General features: G+C 44.9%; 1 protein-coding gene across 4 annotated transcripts in view; it reads right to left on the reverse strand.

The window, feature by feature from the left end:
* Positions 1–285: 285 nt before the first annotated feature.
* Positions 286–24,163, reverse strand: part of LOC147429405 (putative methyltransferase PMT23) — a 32,260-nt gene continuing 8,382 nt past the window's right edge. For 3 of the 4 annotated variants that reach the window (XM_086495632.1, XM_086495633.1, XM_086495631.1), the window contains 8 exons: positions 4,842–5,717; positions 4,610–4,759; positions 4,226–4,496; positions 4,022–4,132; positions 3,520–3,694; positions 3,176–3,448; positions 1,602–1,796; positions 286–937 (listed from right to left, as the gene is read on the reverse strand). In XM_086495632.1, coding sequence (XP_086351758.1) covers positions 718–937; positions 1,602–1,796; positions 3,176–3,448; positions 3,520–3,694; positions 4,022–4,132; positions 4,226–4,496; positions 4,610–4,759; positions 4,842–5,702 — 2,256 coding nt within the window. In that variant the 5' untranslated portion in view covers positions 5,703–5,717 and the 3' untranslated portion in view covers positions 286–717. Of the gene's footprint in view, positions 938–1,601; positions 1,797–3,175; positions 3,449–3,519; positions 3,695–4,021; positions 4,133–4,225; positions 4,497–4,609; positions 4,760–4,841; positions 5,811–24,163 lie in introns of those variants that run through there. The other variant, XM_086495630.1, reaches the window with a different exon arrangement.

The following is a 24,163-nucleotide window of genomic DNA, read 5'->3' on the forward strand; positions in this document are numbered from 1 at the left end:
AATTTATTTATTTATTTATTTATGGGGGAAAATTGCCAAAATACCCCTCATGCTTTGCCAAACATTTCCTTAAATTTTTCCCAAACACTTTCCTTTTTGCCCTCAGCCAAAGAGGGTAGAATTACGATTTTGGATAGTATGGGCTCTCAAGCTCGAAAGGCTTATTATCACTAGACACAAATGCCCATATATGACACTTAAAGATAGACATTTACTGTCGAAAAGACTAAACTAAGCAAAATTTGGAGCAATCCATTCAAAACTGATACCAGAATATTTTGGGAATTTCCTCAAACTTCAGGGCTATTTGTATATAAATTGAACCATAAATTGACAAGATTGGTTATGATCCTTGACAGTAATTAGGGGATTTTCATGAATCCTCCAACAAAAATTTCTCTGAGACAATTCTGCATCAAAAAGGTACGAAGTACAATCAAATATTGCTACTAAGATGACCTTAAATGGAATGGGAGATGAGTCAATCTCATACGCAGAGTTGCAGAGATAGACTGGAAGAAATTTCGCCTGCCAAGAGGCTCTTTCATATCTTGAACCATTTAGATAAAGTCGTCAGACAGATATCCGGACATTTCGCTACAAGCAGCTTGCCTCATGATTTTGAAGATAAGCTGAGGTTTTGATTTTTGAGCACAACAGGGGAGCCGCTCCGGCCGTGAACTGCACACAAAACCAATAAAGCCCAGTATAAGGAAATCATTGGGTTCCTTCTTCAAGGGAATCTGGTCTCCAGAAGCTCTTTCGAAGCACTAAAAGCTGTTCTCCTCCCTCTATATAGCTCAACCGTACATCCCAATGCAGGGTCTCTATTATAGGAAGTATCTCATTGATTGTACTCGACATTTCTCGAAAAATTACCCATCCTTGGGGCCTCAGTATGCGGTCCATCTCGAGCAATGGGAGTACTGGTTTGCATCTGCGAATACTTTGCCCAGTCAATACCAAAACTCCATATAAAATTTTGCTCTTGCAGAAATCACGAACGGCTAGCAACCTTAAGCTTTTCTCAAAACAGGAAAAGAAAGTGTAACACAATAGAGTCAATAATTGCCAAAAACAGGAGATAACACTTAATATGACCCAACTACTGAGCTAGTAACCAATAATAACCCCTCCTTATGACAGAACTGTGCTAATCATGACAAACTATCTTTTTGTTTGGCATGCTAAAACATGCCTTTGCAAAGAAGAGAGATAGGCGTACATTCTTTTGTGTATGTATTTTTGGCTTGCTAAAGGGCCCCTCTAATATTCAATGGGCCATATGAGATTTTTGTCTTTTTGGAATGCCCAAATGATCCTTAACCTTGTTTTCTCTGCTGTTTTCTTCCTTTTTAAACCAACAAGACAAAGCATCCTCTCACCAACCTTAGTCTAATAATCAATGGGCCATGAGAGTTTTTTGTCTTTTTAGAATGCCCAAATGATACTTTTACCTTCTTTTCTCTGCTGTTTTCTTTCTTTTTAAACCAACAAGACAAAGCATCCTCTCACCAACCTTAGTCTCCAAATTTAAAATAAGAAGACAAACAAATTCTTGTTAAGGGTCAGCTAAATTTAAAGAAAAGCAAATGAATTACCTTGTAACTAGCTGTTTGAAAAGATGATCCACATGTAGAAGGTCATAGGTGCGAGGATAAGTACTGAAAGATTCGCACCAATCGTGATATATGCCCAATAGCCCCCGATCAAAAATGACAGGAAGAGTATCTGGCTCATCAATTGGAACAATATTCATTACCCACACTGGAACTCTCAGCAAGGCTGCTGCAAATCTGCACGTTCGTATACTAGTAAATGAGCAGTGAAGTACATTGTAACAAAATAAGGAGGCATGAATCAAGGTATCTGAATCAATAGTGAGCATCAAAAAGTGGCACCTTATAAGGAAGAATAAAAATACAAACTTGCTAAATAACACAAAGGCTCCCTCTTGATGTCCACTATAAATATCTCATCAACTTCCTATGATATTTCTATAATGGTTGAAGCTCAGGGATATCTCTGACCTATAACTAGTATTGGAATCCGATGCAATATTGCTAAGACAACACTTACATTGCATATACGGTGAGCACTTAGAAGTTTGACTCCACATGCACCAGATAAAACCATGTGCTATAGATACTTGACCCACTTGCTATGCTTCACTGTTTCCAAAATCTAATAGTTATATAAAGCAGGCAAATCCCACACCTTGAGCAGTCTGTAAGGATTTGCAATGTCAAAACTTGGGTACAAAATAAGAGCTTTGTTTGCCAAACTTTCAAGTACACTCAAGGCTGAGATTCCAAGCATACTTGAGGCGCATTGACAGTTGTAATCCGTATAATGCTTTGAAGACAGGAATATGGGATCTGCCCTGTTGACCCTCAGCATTGGAGTACTTCCATTTTGGAAGAAGAGAAAACTTTGTTCTAGGATCCTTAATGGGTGTGAACGGCGCGGAAAGAAATAGGAAAGTCCCTCCTACTTAGGATGTGGTGGTAATAAACATTACTCTTGATGTTGAGCATAGTACATTGACCTCTAGGACAAGAAAGTAGACTAATGCAAAGGTTTTGTCAGCATGCAGTTTAATACATTTGGAGAAAATGTGGGACAGCATGCTGCATACGTGGTTTGTTAAAGTAAGCATCTTCATCCTGGTTGAACAGGATAGAAGATTGTTCTAGTAATCAACTGTAAAACCTCAGGATGCTATTTAGGACAAAACAGATTTGGCCTTCTGTTTTCTCTTTAAACACCCCAACAACGTTCTTATCAAATGCCTACACACTGTGAGGTCACTAAAAGATTGAGCCTCTGCAGGAACGACTCTAGAAATGCATGCTTGGCTGCAGCTGCTCTTTGTATACTCTTTCCGTTTTGCATAAAAAAAGTACAATTATTTAAATCTTGTATCTGGATTCTTCATGACGATTCCTTGCCAGGTCACCCTGTAGGCTGCACGATGAGTTCATATTGGCTAAGACAATTGAGGCATACCATGATAGTGACTATGATGAATATCAGCCTTGGGCAAAAGGAGAGCTTGAGAACCTGTGCCAGCCTAAATGCCTTTGAAACAACATAGGGCGACTGACCTGCAACACTCAGATTAAACGCCTACACCAGGTTGAGCTGTTTAAAGAAACATGAAGACCAAACTTACCCTCCATATCCCGCTCTCAAGTCCATCACATTCCGGATCCCTCCCCAATCAATGCCACAACCTGTAAGGTAGGACTTTGCCACCACTCTTCTCCAATGTTCAGTGTCTTTCTCAAATTCAGTAGCAGCCGGCTGTCCAAAGAGACTTTTTTGGGAGTTATGGAGCCACTTTGGAGTTGAATCAAGTCGATCTGGCCAAGGGGCAGGCCAGGTGGCTCCATGGGTGTCCACATTTGAAGGAACCCTATGCAAGCAACCATCCAAGGGAGTATACCTAAAAAACAAAAAGCATTTAAGAAGCATGCAGACACTTAATTTCAAAAGTTTCAACATTGCTCAAATTACCATGCCGCATCTGGATTTTCATCTTCATTACATAAGGGCGGTTGATCGATGGGTCTACTTTCATAGCACGAGTTTGTCATCGGTTTCTGGTAGATAGCAAATCCAACCCCTGAACTGAGATCTTTAGTTATGCTTGTAAGATTCCAACACATAGCATTCGTTAAATCTACCATCGCTGCAAATGGAAAGTCTACATGAGGTAAGAAACAATTTAAAGCACTTTGTTCACACTTAAAAACACAGAAACATATTACTACTTTTGACTTATAATTAATCCAAATGCTAAATAAGTGCATAAGACACCAAACACTGTACGCGTGTGTGCGCACACAGCTAATATGTATTTTACGTTCCACTATGGGGCTGTAAGAAGTACTAACCACAGAAGTTAATGACTGAAAATTGAAAGTCTCTCTGTTTGCTTATCACCCTGTATATATTAGTCCTACTTACATGTGTGCAGGCATGCCTGAGATAAGGAAGGCAGGAGATAAGAAATAACCTTTCCAGAAGTCCACATCTTCTGGATGCTTGCGATAAACTGGAGTTGCAGACCATACAAAATAACCCCCAGGTCGAAGAATCCGATTCACCTCTAGCAGCCACTTGCCACCTATAATTATGAATGCAAATAATAATATTCAAACCCCTTGGCTTCTATTCAGTCAAAATGCAAAGATGAAACTCAAAGCTGTTTGATCTTTACCGTCTCCATGCCAATGTATTCTGCACCTGGCACAATGAGCTAAATCAAAGGCATTGCTTGGAAATGGAAGTCTCTGAGTCCCCATCACTGCTAAAATGGCAGGTATGCCTCGTTCCAGGGCAAGCTGAATCTGTGCTTCATGCTCATCCTTCGGTGCAAATGACATCGTGAGTACTTCTCTGTCAAAAAGGAATCCTCCAAAGCTTGCTACACCACATCCAATGTCAAGAGCCAGTCTAGTATGCTTGCCCCATGACACATCAGCAACATACTGGTAAGGAGAGTAGAACTTTCAGGTTCCAACTTGCTTTTCCAACCAAAACAATTCAGGTGTAACCATATAGAGAAATAAGTGAAGTAGCTAAAAGGTTAGGGCATGCTCACTTGCTCCACACTATCTATGTATTGTGAGGCTCCATACTTAAATTGAGTACCACCTCCTGGAAAAACAAGTTTATCTCCCTCTAGCTTCACCCAATTTTGATCCTTCTTGTATGAAACAAGCTTTGTATGAGGAGTATTATCCAGCCAAACCTGCAGCCATTTTAACATTATTCTTGAGACGTTTAAGACAATAGCACTGACTTCGTTAGACAAACTAGAACAACACTCTTACCTCATGTCTACTTCGCGGCCATCTAATGGGCACTTTAAAACCTTTAGGCAGTGGAACAAGGCACATAGGGAACTGGTCTGCATCAGGACAGTGCCTCTCTCGATGTTGAAAACGTCTCCTAGAGGGAAGTCTTTTTATTGCTTCCTTGTTATCAAGACAGGGGATGTAGTCCATGGCAGAATCCCGGTTACAAATCTTCCATTTGTAACTAGCCACACCCCCATTATCTTTCCTTGAAGGTTCGGTCTGACTGGCATTGACTGTAGGTGCAGTATCAGTTTCATCATTCTCTCCTTCAGTATTAAGGGCTATCTCCTCCTTTGATTCAATAATCTGAGTGCTCCAATTTCGTGACTTCTCCTGATTTTCCATACTAAGCTCTGACTCTGCAGCAGTTGTCAGGGGAAGGTTTTCATTGGAGTCCCCAGTTGCTGTAGCAGTCCCATTTTCCTTGTGCTTGTCCCAGCTTTCCTTGAACAGATCTTTCTCCTCAGTAGGTTCAGTATCATCAGACTTCGCATCCTTTCCAAGCCCAGGGCCATTCTTTCTCTGCAGCTCGAGGTCTTCATTCGCTGCAGAGTCCTCATCTTTTGGAGAATCTTGGTCAAGATTTTTGTGAGTATCTTCAGGCTCAGAGTGTTCCTTTTTCAAGACATCCGCAACTTCCTCATCAGTTTTGGTGTTATCATGCACTGTTTTGCTGGAGTTTTCTTCAAGCGATAAAGTAGCCTCTTCTTGAACTACCTCAGAAGACGGGGAAAGTAACCAGAAACTAAGCAAAAAACACCCCAAAACAGCTCCTATGACCCAAAAGTGCCATGACACCTTTCTTTCTCCTCGAAAGTGTCTGGACAAGGCCATCACCTTGGCCCTTACCTGCTTAGCCAGAACCATCATGACAACTGTAAGCAAACCAAAACTATGCAAACCAAGAGTCTGCTTAGCCAGAACCATTGTGACAGTTGTAAGCAAACAAAAACTATGCAAGCCAAAAGTTTGCTTACTTCACATAAACATAGGCATCCTTTAGTTAAGATATCAATGTCAGAAAAGATAATATCTTCTTCATTACCATAGAACATTTGCAAACGAATAGGTGGGCACTCCCTAAATCTTGCTTCAAAGAGGAAGGATCATCCTTTGTTTAAGTCAAAATTTATTAGTCCATCAATGCTTGTGTCTGAGCTTATTAAAAAATACCTAGGGTGCAATCTGTTTGGTCAGACGGTAAAATAAGCCCTTGAAATCCTCAAAAGGACCATACACAAAAGACTGTTGTTAGCATGAATATGAATCCATATGTCTAGATCATAGTGATAATTTGCAAACAGAGCTTCTTAAAGCAGTCTCCATCTGTTTCATGCTGGTTCTATCATGTTGACCCATATAAATGGGGGCGCTTTAGAAATGCCATATCATCATAAACTAAGAACCTCCCATAATTGTGCTAGTTGGTATAGTTATGCCACCTCATGATGACCTAAGGGAAAACTGCAATATACAAAGACTCTGACCCCGAAAAAACTAGGAAACAATGCAATCTACCAGTGGGCACATACACGACTCGCACAGCTAGAAAGGTACGTCTACCTCAAATGTGGCCAAGCATAGCCACAAAACAGCCCTCACTCCATAATCTGCTTTTGGGAGATACTGAAGCCGCCACCGGAGAGAAGATGAAACTCTGACAGTCTCATGGGTCTATTTGGTTGAGGAGGTTCTTAACAGAGCTATTTATTTTGGCTTTAGTAATTTATTTTACTTATTGTCAAAGTCTTTGGTAGGGCAATTTGTTGAGGGGGGTACTTAAGGGCCCCAAAGCTAGTATATAAGGAACAGCTGGCCCCCATTGTATAGTCACTAATTCATTGCCCAGTTGGTTGGTTCAGCAGAGTCTCTCTCTCTCTTTCTCTCATGTATTCTTCCCATTGCTCTACGCTTCCGCAACGTCGACTGACATGGTATCAAAGTTGGTGCCTCAGTAATCGTGGGAGCATTGCACTGAGAAGAAGTAGAAGCAGCATCGAGGAAGTGCAGAGCGGATTTTGCAGCGTTTTTAGAAGCAAAGTCAAAAGGGCTCCCACAGTGCAGCATTTTTATGTAGTGTTCTAAAACGCTTGTGAAGAAGTCCCGAAGCACAACAAGGGAAAGCCTAAGGAGAACAAGACTTCCACAAGTACCTCGCAGACTTCTCAGAACCCTCAGAACAGTAAGAACGGTAAGAATGGTAGGAACGGTAACTCTTCTAACCAATCTTCCAACAGTCTCTCAGAAAAGAATTCTTCCAATGAACCTAAGGGTAAGGCTAACACAATTGCTAAACCTAAGCTCACTCCAGATGAAAAGGTAGCACAAGGAATTTTAGGAGGATACATCACATCGAAAGAGCAAAGCACTTATTCTAAGGAGGGTCGTTGTTTTCATTGTCACATTAAGGGTCACATAGAAAGAACATGTCCTAAGCTTGACTCTAATGAATCTAAAGAAACCACAGAACCCACTTCCTCTGTCAATGCAATTAATGATAACACGAGTGTGTCCCAAGTTTCTCATGACCCTCCCATTGATGATTCTCTCATTAAATGTTATGGTCATATGACGGGGCACCATTTTGTCATATTGTTTGACCCAGGTAGTATGCATGATGTGATCAGTCTCTCTCTTGTTGAGAGAGCCCGCCTAGAGGTTAGTGAGAAATCTCCTCTCGAGGTCTCTGGCTTTGTTCCCGGTATGGACTCTCTCATCACGCAAGAGTGTCTTGGTGTGTTGTTTACAATTCAACAAGCTGCTTTCCGTAGAAAATTTTTAGTCTCTCCTCTCTTAGGATGTGATATGATTTTGGGCATTCGATGGTTTCGTGAGCATAACCCTCTCATTGATTGGGAGGCTAACACTTTCACTCTCAATGCCAAAAGTGACTCTCCCATTGTCATTCGTGGAGAGGAAGTTGTTCATTCTCCCTCTCTCATTGCTAATGTGCAGGACAAGATTGAACAGTTTCAAGAAAAGGAGACTCTCTCAGTCTCTTCTTCTCCAAAGCATGACACACACGATTTGCATGATTATGAGAAGCATGATGAATTGAATGATAATGATAAGCATGATGATTTGGATGATAATAATGAGCATGATGATTTGCATGATCAAGATGTGATTTCTCACAAGCATGATGAGTTGCATGAAGAAGATGTGATTGTTCACAAGGATGATGTGTTAGTTGATGCTATTTCTAGCGAAGCTAACCTCGTTGCAGATTCGATCAATCACGAAGGATTGATCTTGGCTCTCGAGCCTAGGTCCAATGAACCCCTTCAAGAAGCTTGGCTCTCGAGCCTCGGTCCAAAGAACCCTCACAAGAAGTATTATGTGTTCGCATGATTGATACGCACACATTGTTCGAGTGTTTCATTCGTGATCGTTTCCTGTATTTTAGTCAGCATCTTTATGTGATCCCTTTTCCTAGGCATGACATTGTATGTTGAGCACGTTTCACTCATGGATGAGCACGAATGTATGCGGATTGTTCATGAAAAGCTGAAAAGTATGTATGTAAGGAAGCCACATTCCATGTCTCTTTCTTTGCACGAGACAGTTGTAGAAAGAGCACATGAAAGTATGAGCACCAAGCATGGGCATTTCCGTGGTGAATTGCCACAACTGATTGAATTAGATCAAAAGAGAAAAATTCGACCTCATCGTTTGCGTGTGTGTGATGAATGGTTTGGCACTCCGTCTCTTTGTTCATCTACATTGCATGCACAGTCTATTACGACGACAAGATTTTTTCCACTCACTTTACATGGAATAGGTATGTTCATGGTTTTGTGTTGGAAATGGTTTCGGGAATTTTCAGCCATGGACATTCTTGAAGAAGAAAGAAGCATGACACTCAACGAAGTTGAAGCATCGAAGGAGCCACAGAAGACTTTGTGTCGCTTTCGACGCGGCCCAAAGAAGCAAGCTTTGCAGACCTTTATGAAGTTCAAGTACCGCACGACCCACACATCAGAGTGGGCCGGCGAAGAGTCCCTTCCAAGATTCCGGATGCTATTGGCGATCTCCCTCGACGCCATACAGTTCGGTACTAGTACCTCGCTTTGAAAAGGAGGGGATGTCACGTGACACATCCCAACCCTATGTGTCCATGGACAAGCTACAGCACGACAAGGGTTCAGTCAGTCCAGTCAGTCTAAATTTAGAAGTGATCTGATACTTTTGTGAGTCTATTCGTAGACCGTGCATGTCAAGACACTTAGTATAGATGCATATCCACTGGTTGCACACAGCATGATCATAAGCATTCCCACCAGAATCCATCGGAATCCTTCAGGGAATTTTCCAGTGCATTTAGCCTATTTTCCACATTTTTCACTTATTATTTTTAAGTGACTTTTGCTGGAAAGTAGGTAGGGCAAATTGAGTAAGTTTGTATATAAGCAAACCTAAACTAGCACTAATTGGCAGAAGAGGCAACAGGAGCTTGGCTTAACAGGCAACTTCTCAAGCAAGACCCCCCACAGCCTTGGCGTTTTTTGCATCAAGCACCCATCGCCATAGCCACTCAGATCCCCTAGCGTTTCCATGCAAGATCCTCATCGCCATACCACCTCAGCCTAGCGTTTTCCAAAACCCCCAAGTCGCAACCATTTGCATAACGTTTCCAATAGACCAAGCACCAACAACTTTCAGCCATTAGTGTTTTTGCTACAATAGCGTTTTTGGACAGATTTCAGCCTTGGCGATTTTCAGCAATTAAGACCTGCAATTTCAGCAATGAAGACTTCAGTTTCAGCCCTAAAAGACCATCAGTTTCAGCCCTAAAGAACATCAATTTTCAGCCGCAGCAGATTTCAGCCCATTAGCGTTTTTGGACAGCAAATAAAGAGTAGCAGATTTCGGCCCTTAGATCGGTCTCCATCCCCGTCGTCGTCATCGATCTAGCCTAGACTTGCATCAATCACATGCATTCAGTTTGTACCAGTTTGTGCAATCATAAGTAGACCACTCTCGCCGGCGAGAGTGGGGCCTTCGGAAGAGGGTTTTACAACGACTCTGGTGTCGTATTTCTATGCTCTCTCTATCTCTCAGTCTCATACACTTGCACGCACAGTGTCCATTCACTTTTTTTATGATCATTGCACTCTCTCATTAAGAACAGAAGGCTCTCCCTGCCATAAGAACAAAAAGGAACCTTGAGCACAGTTCGGAGCACTCATCTTGAGCAAAGATAAAGTTCAAACATTCACTCCGCTGCACCTTACATGACACATCCAACCCTATGTGTCCGTGGACAAGCTACTTCAATAACAAGGGTTCTGTCAGTCCAGTCAGTCTAGATTAGAAGTGATCTGGCACTTTTGTGAGTCTATTCGTAGACCGTGCATGCCCAGTCACTTAGTGTAGATGCATATCCTCTGGTTGCACACAGCATGATCATAAGCATTCCCATCAGAATCCTTCAGGGGAATTTTCCAGTGCATTTAGCCTAATATACCTATTTTTGACATTTTTCACTTATTAATTTAAGTGACTTTTGTTGGAAAGTAGGTAGGACGAATTGGATAAGATAATATATAAGCAAACCAAGGTTAGCACTAATTGGCAAATGAGCAAAGAGAACAACAGACTTCGGCAAGACTCCCAACCCTTGGCGCTTCCATCAAGGAGGCCTAGCGTTTTTCATCAAGTAAGCAGTCTAGCCTTGTTTTCATCAAATCACCTAGGCTCTCTCTCTCTCTGCCTTGCATTTTCAGCAATAGCCTCACCGCCGGCAACCTGCAAACCTTAGCGTTTTCAGCCCCTTGCCATCGCCTCAGGTCCTCAGGCATAGACTTTTTGATCCAAGCAAAGATAACCACAGATTTCAGCCTTTGGACAATTTCAGCAGGTGAATTTCAGCCCCTTTCCCATAGCCATTTCAGCCCCAAAACAGCAGCAGATTTTCAGCCATAAAAGACCATCAAATCAGCGTTTTCCATTGTGTTTTCAAGCGGAGCAGAATTCAGCCAGCAGCGTTTTTGGACGGCATATAAAAGGTTGCAGATTTCAGCCCTTAGGTCGGTCTCGCTATCCCCGTCGTCATCGCCGACATAGCCTCGAATTGCATCATTCACATGCATCCACTTTGTACGAGTTCGTGCAATCGATAGTAGACCACTCTCGCCAACGAGAGTGGGGCCTTCGGAGGAGGGTTTTACATCATCCTTGGTGTCATATTTCTCTTCTCTCTCTATCTCTCAATCTCATACACTTGCACGCACAGTGTCCACTCACTTTGTTCGTGATCATAGCACTCTCTCATTAAGAACGGAAGGCTCTCCCTTCCAAAAGAACAAAAAGGAACCTTGAGCACAATATGGAACACTCATCTTGAGAAAGAACAACATTCATTCCACTGCACCTTACAAAATTGGACACATGGCGGCACTAGATCAATTTGCCAAACTCATCCCAGCTCGGGGCGCCCATTTTTGAGAGAGGGAGCTGCCTTTCTTCTTCATTAAGTACTCCACAGTGTGTGTAAGTAGTGGATGCAAGTTTCACAGCTTTAATGGAAAGCTTGCCTTCTTCCTTGTCTTATGTAGCACGATGATTCCGCTCTTGTGCACCTCTCTCGTGCCCAACTCAAGAGCTTTCCATCTGTTTGTACAGTTGTGTGGGTTCATGCACGTTTGCCGGGACAAGAGCCTCTTGCACAGGTACTGGATTAGCTACTTGCTAATCCCCCGTAGGTACAGGTGGATTCGGAGAGATTTCACGAGAGAAATGTCCAATTCAAAGGGCAAATAGCCCTACAAGTGCCGGAGCTCGAGTGCTTGCTACGGATGTGACCGACACGCAAAACGAAGCCTGAAACAGTAAATTACAGCTTGCTGTGTATTTTTGCAGGTTTAGAGTTTTAACCCCTTTTGATCCCTAATACCCCCAAGAGCTTCGAGGAAGCGAGGGGATCGCTGTACAGGTGTTCTGTGCATTTTCGGGGCAGAAAACAGAGAATTCAGCGTGCTGCAATTTCTCGCCAGGTTTGGGGAGTGTTCGAATGCGCCCGGAAAGTCACCTTTTGCTTGGGGATTTTATATGTGAAGCCTCCTACTGCGGTTGTGCTGCCAAAATCGGGCTAGAGTAGGTCATTTTCAGCCCGATAAAAGTGGTACAGCTCGTAGAAATTTACAAGTTTTCTCCGAAGTTTCTAATTGAATAGAGAAATACCGAAAGGGGCGCCAGTCTTTGGGGCCTACAGGTTGTCATTGTCTACTTGGGGACGCTCTAGCTACCAAGTCGTGAAGTGTTTTGAGAGTTAAATTCCAGTCACAGGTTTATTTATGAAGTTGCTTGTCATGTGCACATCTAACCCTATGTGTACGTGGACAAGCTACTTCATGACTAGGGTTGGGTTCAGTTCAATCAGCCTAGCTTAGGAAGTGATCTGGCACTTTTGTGAGTTTGTTCGCAGACCGTGCATGTCCAGACACTTAGAGTAGATGCATATCCTCTGGTTGCACACAACATGATCATCAGATTACAGTCAGAACCCATCGGGAGCATTTTTACAATGCACAGACCCATTTTCCCTATTTTTAGCCATTTCTCACTTGTTATTATTAAGTGACTTTGTTTGGAAACTAGGTAGGGCAATTTGGCTAAGCATATATATAAGAAAACCTAGCGCTAGCACTTTCTGGCAGAAGAGGCAACAGACCACAACTAAAATGTACCTTCTCAGCAAGACCGGCGAGGAGACATAGCGTTTTCAGCCACCCAAGATCAACCAGCGTTTTTCATCAACAGCAGAAGAAGCCTAGCTTTTCAACAGTTGTAGATCAGCCTGGCGACAACAGACTCCACAGCGTTTTTGTTGCACATATAGATTCAGCCCTAGCGTTTTTGGACCCGACTTTCAGCCTAGCGTTTTTGCAGATTTCCGGGGTCATAACCTTCTCTACATCAGCGTTTTCAGTTTTCAGCATCTAGACACCAGAGATTAACTCCCGAACCTCACAGATCTCACCTTTCCGCAGCAGATCCTCACCACACGGTCAGATCAGCCAGCATTTGCAGATACAGCCCGGAAAACGCAGATTTCAGCATCTGCGTTTTCAACGCGTCGTCGTCGCATCATCACCATCGCCGTCATCATCAACATAGAGTCAGAATTCCGCAGATACAAGATTAGCAGATTTCAGCCATTCGTCTCATCATCGGCAAGTCCATTGCATTGTAGAGATTTGTGCAATCAATAGTAGACCGCTCTCGCCATAGAGAGTGGGGCCTTCGGAGGAGGGTTTGACAACATTCTCGTGTTAGGTGCAGCGGAATGAATGTTGTATTTTCTCAAGATTAGTGATCTTTACTGCTCAAGGTTCCTTTTAGTTCTTAGAGAAAGAGAGAGCTTTCCGTCTTATAGAGAGTGCTATGGTCACGAACAAAGTGAGTGGATATTGTGCGTGCAAGTGAATGAGATTGAGAGAAGGAGAGAGAAGAGATACGACACCCAGAGGTTGTAAAACCCTCCTCTGAAGGCCCCACTGTCGTCGGTGAGAGTGGTCTATTCTTTGATTGCACAAAGGTGTACAATGTGTATGCAATGGACAGATGCAATGGGACTATGCCGATGACGACGACGATGATGACGACGACGACTCGATGGCTGAAATCTGTAGGCTTCTAATCGCTGAATTCGGGGACTGTTTCGGTGGCTGAAAATGACTGTTTTGGCTGCGTTTTTATGGCTGAAAATGGGGAAGCATCTGCAACCAACTTTGGGGGAATCTGCTACTGTTCATAAGGCTGAAAATCTGCGTTTTCTGCTGCGGTATGGCTGAGAATCAAAAACGCTGAGGCTTCTTGCTGCTGGTCAAAAACACCAGGCAGTTCTGCACTTGAAATCCAAAAACGCTGGTATGCTTGACTCTGGGAAAAACGCTAATGCTGATGGTCTTTGCGGCGGCATCAATCTGCTAACGCTAGTGTGTTGCTAGTGATGGCGATGACTGCTAGAGAGGAAACGCCAGAGATGGTGGTTTACTGCTGGGAACAGAAACGCTAGGGGTCCTAGAGGGGGGTACTGCTGAGAAGTTGCCTGTTGAGCGGGAAGCTCCTGCTGCCTCTTCTGCGAGAAAGTGCTAACTTGGGTTTGCTTATATATTAACTTAGCAAAATTGCCCTACCTACTTTTGTTCGAAAGTCACTTAAAAATAATAAGTGAAAATCCCAATAAATAGGAAAATAGGCTAAATGCACTGGAAAATTCCCCTAACTGATGCTAATGGATTCTGATGGGAATTCCGATGATCATGCTGTGTGCAACCGGAGGATATGCATCTATGCTAAGTGACTGGGCATGCACGGTCTACGAAGAGACTCACAAAAGTGCCAGATCATTGCTAATCTAGACTTGATTGAACTGACTGAACCTTGTTGGGGTGTAGCTTGTCCACGGACACATAGGGTTGGGATGTGTCACGTGACATCTCGTGTCGTATTCTTCTCTCTCTATCTCTCAGGCTCAGCACCTTCATTCACAATGTCTACCACTTTGTTGTGATCATTTGCACTCTCTCACTACAAGGACGGAAGGCTCTCCCTTCCGTAAGTAAAAGGAACCTTGAGCACAGTTCTGAGAACTCATCCTGAGCAAAGTTCAACATTCACTTCCGTTGCACCTTACATTGGTATGAGAGCTTTGGTAGTGTTCTGTATCACTCAAAGAAAGAACCACAGAATTTTTTTGCTTGTTGCGGTCGCACATAACCCAAGTCCACTTGGGCGTGTTGATTCCTAATCGTGTTTTTGAAGAGTGACAAGAAATCCAAGAAAGAAGGGCTTGTCCAGCCTCCCCTTGTTTCTCTTTTCACTCATTGAGAGCGGACCGTGCACTTAGCGGCGGCCAATCGATGTGAGGTTGGAAAAAGCAACATTGGTGTGAGCGCTAGGCTGCCAAGGGGTGCGCCCACGGGAAAGAGAAGAGCTCGGGTAAGAAAAGATCCTTCTCTAACACAGATTGCAAGCTAAAGAAGAACCTCAAGACTCAAGAACCTCAAGAACTTAAGAACTCAAGAACTCAAGAACCCAAGAACCACAAGAACCCAAGTTCCTCGTGAACTTAAGAACCCAAGACTTCATTGTATGGTCAGCACCCGAAGCGGAATGGATACTTCGCATGGAGGTGATGAGCGGAATGGATACTACGCCAAGGATTGCACCAAATCCTATGGAGGCTTTGGTCAAGATGATGACGGACAGGAAGTTACAACGCGAAGCAAGAAAGGCAGAATTGGATCGTGACACGAAGAAAGAAAAGCAGAATTGGATCGCGAGCACAAAGAAAGAAAAGCCGAATTGGATCGCAAGCGCGAAGAAAGACGGTTAGCCTATGAGCGTGAGCGCGAGCAAGCGCGCTTGGCGGTCGAAGAAAGAATGGCAACCTTAAAGCGTGAGCGCGAGCAAGCACGCTTGGCGGCCGAAGAAGACAGTTGGAGCGTGCAGCGCAGAGAGACCAACACATGCAAGAGTTGGTCCCACTATTTTCTAATGTGCAGGCGCAGATTGAAAAGAATCAAGAGGAGACTCTTCCAGTCTTTCCTTCTCCACAACACGACACACATGATTTTCTTCATAATGATAGGCATGATAATTTGCATGATCAAGATGTGATTCTTCACGAGCATGATGATTTGCAGCATATAGATGTGATTATTCACAAGGATGATGGTTTAGTTGATACTTTTTCTAGTGAAGTTAACCTCATTGCAGATTCGATCAATCACGAAGAACCGATCTTGGCTCTCGAGTCGAGGTTCCAAGAATCCCCACAAGAAGTATTATGTGTGCGCATGATTAGTCAACACGCATTGTTCGAGTGTTTCATTCATGATGGTTTCCTGTATTTTAGTCACCGTCCTCATGTGATCCCTTTTCATAGGCATGCCATATTGTACGTTGAACATGATTCACTCCTGTATTTTAGTCACCGTCCTCATGTGATCCCTTTTCATAGGCATGCCATATTGTACGTTGAACATGATTCACTCATGAATGAGCACGGATGTATGCGGATTACTCGTGAAAAGAAGAAAAATTTGCATTCAAGGAATTCACATTCCATGTCTCTTCCATGGCATGACACAATATCCAAAAGAGCACAAGAAGCATTGAGCATCAAGCGTCGGCATTTCCATTGTGATTTGCCACAGCTGAGAGATTTAGATTGGAAAGTAGAGATTCGCCCTCATTGTTTGCGTGTGTTTGATGAACGGTTTGGCACTCCGTCTATATGTTCATCTACATTGCATGCACAATCTTTAGAGAAGACTAGAATCTTTCCAGTCACTTTACATCGAATGGGTATGTTCATGTTTTTGTGTTAGAAGTGGTTTCAGGAATTTTCCTCCTTGGAGATTCTTGAAGAAGGTAGACGCATGACTATAGACGAAGTTGAAGCATTGAAGGACCCACAGATGACTTTGTGTCGCTTTCGGCGCGGCCCAAAGAAGCAAGCATTGCAGACCTTTATGAAGTTCAAGTATCGCACGACCCACACATCAGGGTGGGCCGGCGAAGAGTCCTTCCCAGTATTCTTCCAGACGCTGTTGGCGATCTCCCTCGACACCATACAGTTCGGTATTAGTACTACCTCACTTTGAAAAGGAGGGGATGTCACGTGCACATCTAACCCTATGTGTACGTGGACAAGCTGCTACATGACTAGGGTTCAATTCAGTTCAATCAGCCTAGCTTAGGAAGTGTTCTAGCACTTTTGCGAGTCTGTTCGCAGACCGTGCATGTCCAGACACTTAGAGTAGATACATATCCTCTGGTTGCACATAGCATGATCATCAGATTCCAGTCAGAACCCATCAGGGGCATTTTTACAGTGCACAGACCCAATTTTTTCTATTTTTAGCCATTTTTCACTTATTATTATTAAGTGACTTTGTTGGGAAACTAGGTAGGGCAATTTGGCTAGCATATATATAAGAAAACCTAGCGCTAGCACTTTCTGGCAAAAGAGGCAATAGACCACAACTGAAGTGCACCTTCTCAGCAAGACCGGCAAGGAGACATAGCGTTTTCAGCCACCCAAGATCAGCAAGCATTTTTCATCAACAATAGAAGAAGCCTAGCGTTTTCAGCACTTGCAGATCAGCCTGGCGACAGCAGACTCCACAGCGCTTTGGCTGCAGATACAGATTCAGCCCTAGCGTTTTTGGACCCGAATTTCAACCTAACATTTTTGCAGATTTCCGGCGTCATAACCTTCTCTGCATCAGTGTTTTCAGTTTTCAGCACCTAGACACCACAGATCAAGTCCCGTACCTCGCAGATCTCACCTTTCCGTAGCAGATCCTCACCGCACGATCAAATCAACGAGAATTTGCAGATTCAGCCCGGAAAATGAAGATTTCAGCATCTGCGTTTTCAGCGCGTCGTCGTCGCATCGTCACCATCACTGTCATCATCGACATAGAGTCAGAATTCAGCAGATACAAGATTTGCAGATTTCAGCCATTAGCATTTTCAGATTTCAGCCCGTCTCGTCGCCGTCCTCATCGTCGGCGAGTCCCACTCCCTGCACCCCCGCCCCCTGCCCCCGGCCCCCGCTCTCCCACTGCCTTGCCCCCACCCTCTGCTCGCGCGCTGTCCCTGCACCCCTACCCCCGTCCTCTGCTCTCTCGCTGCCCCCGCACCCCCACCCTCTGCTCGCGCGCTGCCCTTGCACCCGCCCCCTGCTCGCGCGCGGTCCCTGCACCCCAGCCCCCTACCCCCGCTCTCCCGCTGCCCCTATACCCGCCCCCTGCTCTCGCGCTGTCCATGCACCCATGCCCCCGTCCTTTGCTCTCCCGATGCCCCTGCACCCTCCCTAACCTAGCGCGTTGAGAGAGGAAGAGGGGAGGGGAAAAGTAGCGTAGAGAGAGAAAGAGGGGGGGAAAAGGACGTAGAGAGAGAAAGAGGAGAGAAATTGCGTAGAGAGAAAGAGAGGAAAATGTTGCGTAGAGAGAGAGAGAGAGAGAGAGAGAGGTGAGAAGCGTAGAGAGAGAAATTTTGCGAGCGTAGAGAGAGAAAGGGTTTTTTTTTTTAACCTGCACGCGTAGAGAGAGCAAGCCTAGCCGCGTAGAGAGAGCAAGCCTAGCCACGGAGAGAGAGAGAGAGAGAGAGAGAGAGAGAGAGAGAGAGAGAGAGAAGCCTAGCCGCGTGCCTCTCCTTTTCACTCCTATACCCATCTCCTCCTCCTGTGGCGGCCTTCCGACCATGAGGAAGCAGAATGGCAAAGATGACCCGGTGGAGGATGCCATCCAAAAATGCAAAGAAGAGTTGAGCGAGTCCATCAGAATGATCAACCGCCACCTCCTAGGTACTATCAACATACTCGACACGTGCGTGGCAGCACAGGAAAGCACGATACATACACTCGAGGATCGCGTGAAGGCCCAAGATGAGGAAACCCCACTACTCAAGAAAGAGCTTGCAGAGGTGCGATCGCAAGATGTCCTTGAAGAGGGAGAGCTTCAACCCTCAGTAATTGAAGAGCTTAACACGATTAAGGAACAAGTGCGGGCCATCAAAGAAGGTGGGGAGCAACAAAAAGAAATGACGACCTCGTGGATAGATGTCATCACAAAGACCCAACAAAAAGCAGAAAAGGCCGAAAAATGGATCGAGATTGTCAAGAAAGGGAAAGGCAAGGAAATAACCCCCACCCCCACACCAACCATCATCAACTTGACACTAGAAGAGGAGCAAAGGAGACTTGTGCGGGCCTTACACGTACGGATGTGTGGCCTCAAAGACCAAGATAATGTGGAGGAAGAGGTCATGACTCTGGTGGGGGTCAACGAGCAGACGCATACGAGGGCCTGGAGAGTGGGCACAAAGAAAAGCGGGAGCAACGGAGAAACCTGTAAGGAAAGGGCACTCATTCTCCGCTTCCCCTCCATGGAAGCGAAGGACTTCCTGAAGAAGAGACAGACCCTAAAGAAGACTGGCATCTTTCTTGGAGATGACCTCACCCTCTCGCAGATTGCTCATATGCAAGAAGTAATGCCGGAAATTAGAGCAACAAGGGAAAAGGGGAAGATTGCTTTTTACAGAGATGGAAAGGTGGTGATATTGGAGCAACGTCCCGCATGACGGTGCGAGACCTATGGAACCACACTAAAGATGGCAACCTGGAATTGTAACGGGTCACTTCGTCTTGATGTAGGGGCCTTTGAGGATAGCTTCACAGGGAGAGACATCATCTTCTACTCTAAGACGCATCAAGCCCCTGGGCAATCCATGCCACAGGTGAGCGGGTATAGATGGGAGACAGCCTGCAGACAAGAGACCAAATCGGAGCACCGAGGACCAGGCTCAAGGGGAGTGGCAATACTATTCAGGGAGGAGTTGCAGCCATTGATATATATAGCGCGCAAGGATGAGCATGCTAGGTACATGTGGGTGAGGCTCAGGGCAGAGACGGGCAGATACCTCTACATTGCTATTTGTTACTTTCCTCCTAGTACGTCAGTATATGCATCACCTAGGGGACAATCCCCCTTTGCTAATTTAGATAATGACATATGGGAGTTTTCCAAGGATGGTGACATTATCATACTAGGGGATTTCAATGCTAGGACTGCCCACCAACAGACAATATTTTATGATACTTCCGAGGAAATGCTTAGGGAGCTGGACGTTACAGAGATGGGTCTATCCACATTATCACAAGATGAGGAATACACAGAATATGGCAGATACTTGATAGATATGGGAACCGAGAATGGCCTACAAAGATTTTCGACAGCTGGAGATTTTACTTGCTTTCCACACCGACATGGTGCCAACACAGTGGATTATGTTATGGCCCAGCAAGGTCTCATTCCATTCTTTCAAGATTTCATGGTGGGCACTAGGCCAGTTGGAGTAGCAGTTGATCATGCTATCTTGTCCTTCACCCTAACGTTTCAATTCAACATAGCTCCATTAGGAGAGGTCCCTACACACATCCGGTATACCTTCATGGGGGAGACGAACTCTGTGTATATGGATGAGATATACAGGAAGTTATGCACCCAGGAGCCAGGACGGCCACTAGATAAACTCACTCAGATACTGACAGAGACGCTCCATGATGCAGCATCAGAAGCATACCCCCACAACCAGCCTACACGGAGACGATCTGGAAAAATGCCCCAGAATAGTTGGTATGATGAGGAGTGTAGAGAGATGAGGATCAAGTTATAGAGGGAAGTGCTCATGGGTATTACCACACATAGACAGTCACGGATTATCTTTCGCCGCCTAGTGCGACGAAAGAAAAGGGCTTACTTATCCCAGCTAGAGCAAGATCTGTATCAGTTATTTATAAGTCAGGACTCAGGCGAAGCATGGAGGCTATTCCACGAACATTCACCACCACCATCGGTCACCTTCACTGAGACATGGGGGGAATATGCCACATCTCTCTACACAGTATCAGGACAACCACCTCTGCCGGACCCACTAGAGACATGCCCGGAGACATGTTCTTTCTTTACTGCCGAGAGGGTAAGGAAAGCTATTGACAGGATGAAGACAAGGAGAGCATACGATCATGATGGTCTGGTAGCAGAGCACTTCATCCATGCGAGAGATATGCTTGCAGAGCTCCTGGCTATGATGTTTATCGAGCAATGTATGAAGGCTTCCCCGAGACTTGGAGTATGTCCACGATTGTGCCTATATTCAAGTTAGGAGATCCCATGATTCCTGGGAATTATCGCACCATCATGGTTGGTCACACATTAGCTAGGCTATATGCATCCATTGTTGAACAGGAGTTGAGTAGATGGGCAGAGAGAGAGGGCATAAGAGCACCAGGGCAAACAGGTTTCAGGAGAGGTTTCTCCACTGTTGACCAGATTCTGACACTCAGAGCTATTATTGAGGAGGGTAGACACCATGGCAAGAGGATCTATTGTAGCTTTGTGGATTTCCGCAAACCTTTCGACACAGTGCCGAGAGCCAGACTTATACGCAGATTACAGGACATGGGTGTGCCTACAGAGCTGATTTGGGGGATTTAGGCTCTATACAGGACAGTGATGGGGCGGGTACGCAACACTGAGGGAATGTCTGACATGGTCCTCTCCACTATTGGAGTAAAGCAGGGATGCCCCCTATCCCCGACTCTTTTTGAGATGTATGTGGATGAGTTTTCGGACTATGTAGAGCGTCAGGGGGACAAGGGGGCTCAGCTAGCAGATACATGGATTCCGTTGTTACTATATGCTGATGATATTGTGCTGATTTCTGACTCTCCAGAGGGGATGCAGCGTCATTTGGATGCTCTGTATACATTTGCTCGTGACAGTGGATTGTTTGTCAATCTGGGAAAAACAAAGGTTATGGTGTTCAACACCACACCACAGTGGGTCAAGAGGTCGGCACCCACATTTATGTATGGCCAGGAGACTATGGAGTACACAGATGCATATACTTATCTTGGGGTAGTCTTCGATGGACCGGTGTTTTCACTAAGGAGAGCATCAGAGACAAGACTGACGAGAGCATATGCAGCTTTAGGAGGACTGGAGAGGATGTGTTCACAGGTTCAGTTTCAGGAACCGCGAACAAAGCTTTGGCTCTTTGACACTCTAGTGACTCCAGCTATGGTCTATGGAGTTCAAGTATGGGGACCCTCAGTAGACCACCATGGGAGATCTGGCAACACAGATAGATGGAGATGTATGGAGAGGCCTCTGGTCTCTATTATCGCTCGAATGATTCGGGCTAAGGCCTCAATACCACATGAGATTATCCGAGCCGAGCTAGCCGCTAAATACCAGCTAAATACCAGGAGCACATGGATACAACCAACACAGGAGTTAGGCACGAAGATGGCCTTCTACAGAGAGCATCTTCTCCAACTCACGGAGGACGGCTTTGTGACTAGGCCTGCATACATGGACACACACTTATCTCATGGGATAAGATGCGCTATTGGACAGATACGCACATCCTCACATCAACTCCAAATCGAGACTAACCGATTTCGAGGGGTGCCGGCACGAGCTAGGATATGTCACCTATGTAACTTAGAGCCAGAGACAGAGCTGCACTACACATGTCACTGCCCGGCATACTATGAGATACGCAGCCGCTTCCACTGCCTGTTCAGAGAAGGGTTCGGACCTTTTTCTAGAGTCATGAGATACAAGGATCAAAGATGTCTCCGATTGTTCCTCCTAGAGCTGCGCAGACTTAGGGAGAGCTTGCTGAGGACATCAAAGGAAAGACAGTCTCAGAGACAAATCACAGATTTCTTTACACCAGCCAGAGGAGAGCCAACGAAGCAGTCATTACAGCAGATCTCAGAGCTTACTCATACTAAGAGGAGAGCCAACGGAGCAGTCATTACAGCAGATCTCAGAGCTTACTCATACTAGAGGTACACTGCTTGATCGAGCCACGGAGCTTGGCAAATCCAGATGTCCACGACCTCGGGGGGTCTCCCACTACCGACGAAGGCTGCAACAAAAGATATAGATCACTCTAGCTCGACATGCAAGACGCCCAACCAAAGTACTGACCATGGAGGAGGTCGATGAGATCCGACAACGACCGATGAGAGATTTCATCTAAACCCACAAACCCCCCCCCCCCCCCCCTTTCCTTTCTCCTTAGTGTTTTAGTGCTAGTTCTTTGTAACTTTGTAATTTCCGTACTCAGACATGGTATCAGATTCACCAATTGTAACTTTTTGGTCTCATAGATCATTTTGGCCTTTTGAAGACGTTAATATAACATTTCATTTCTCTCTCTCTCTCTCTCTCTCTCTCTCTCTCTCTCTCTCTCTCTCTCTCTCTCTCTCAAATGCCATGTCTCTTTCTACCTCAGTGATCTCTCTTCTCCACAGGTGTGCCTTGTTGATGTGTGGCATTGCAGGTGTTCTAGATTGGAGTCCAAGTGTCCACAAGATCACAAGCCAATTCTTGTCTTCATTGCATCTTTCGCTGCCACCTTTGACATGATATCAGAGCCCTAGGTGTCACGACCACCTTTGATCCTCGTATGTGCCGTTTTGGACTTGATTGAGAGAGAAGAAGCTTGTTGTTATTTTATTTGGTAGTGAAACTACGCCACTCCGTGTCTACCGTTGGAATTTCTCTCTCTTAATTTCAAGTTGTGTTGAAGAGCCACGTTCTGTTTCAATCTTGTGCTTTATGTCGACAAGTGGTGCCCTCTATAGTTACAGAGTCAAAGGTTATTCATCTTTGTGATTATCGATCATCGGATACATATATGTTGGCTTCTAAGATTGTAAGCCCGACTTTCGAGCAAGATGCCTCGACTAGTTCTCGAAGCAGGTCTGATCGATCTCCAACTTTTCCTATGAGCTATAGATATTGATGACATGCCCACATAGCATGGTGTACTGACAGTGGATCTCAGATCTCTAGCCTGTAGGCAACCTGTAAGGTGCAGCGGAATGAATGTTGTATTTTCTCAAGATTAGTGATCTTTATTGCTCAAGGTTCCTTTTAGTTCTTAGGGAAAGAGAGAGCTTTCCGTCTTATGGAGAGTGCTATGATCACGAACAAAGTGAGTGGATATTGTGCGTGCAAGTGAATGAGACTGAGAGAAGAGATACGACACCGAGAGGTTGTAAAACCCTCCTTCGAAGGCCCCACTCTCGTCGGCGAGAGTGGTCTACTTTGATTGCACAAAGGTGTACAATGCGAATGCAATGGGACTATACCGATGACGACAACGACGACATTGGCTGAATCTGTGATCTTCTTTGGCTGAAATTCGTGGACTGTTTTCGGGGCTGAAATGGATTGCTTGACTGCTGTGCTTATGGCTGAAAATGATGGCTCTTGTCGGGGTTACTGCTGAAGATGAAAACGCTGATGTTCTGTACCTGTGAGGCTGCGTTTTTGGGCAGATTTGCACCTGCTGAAAACGCTGCAAAGGCTGAGGTTCTGCTGGCTGGAACTGATGCGGTTTGGGCTGAAATTCACTAACGCTAGGGCTGCTTTTCCCTTTGCCGAAACGCTGGGCTGTAGAGACAAAAACGCTAGCAAATCTGAGATGCTTGAGGGCGATAGGCTGATGTGGGGAAGCGCCAAGGTGATGGCTCTGCTGCTAGAGAAGGAAAACGCCAGGCTGGGGTGTAGATGCAAAAACGCCAGGGAATGGTTGAAGATGCAAAAATGCCAAGGATGGTCTGAGGGGGTACTGCTGAGAAGTTGCCTGTTGAGCAGGAAGCTCCTGCTGCCTCTTCTGCCAAAAAGTGCTAACTTGGGTTTGCTTATATATTAACTTAGCAAAATTGCCCTACCTACTTTTGTTGGAAAGTC

Source organism: Adiantum capillus-veneris, chromosome 22 (assembly GCF_014529385.1).
Source record: "Adiantum capillus-veneris isolate H3 chromosome 22, ASM1452938v2, whole genome shotgun sequence".
Taxonomy (NCBI): Eukaryota; Viridiplantae; Streptophyta; class Polypodiopsida; order Polypodiales; family Pteridaceae; genus Adiantum; species Adiantum capillus-veneris.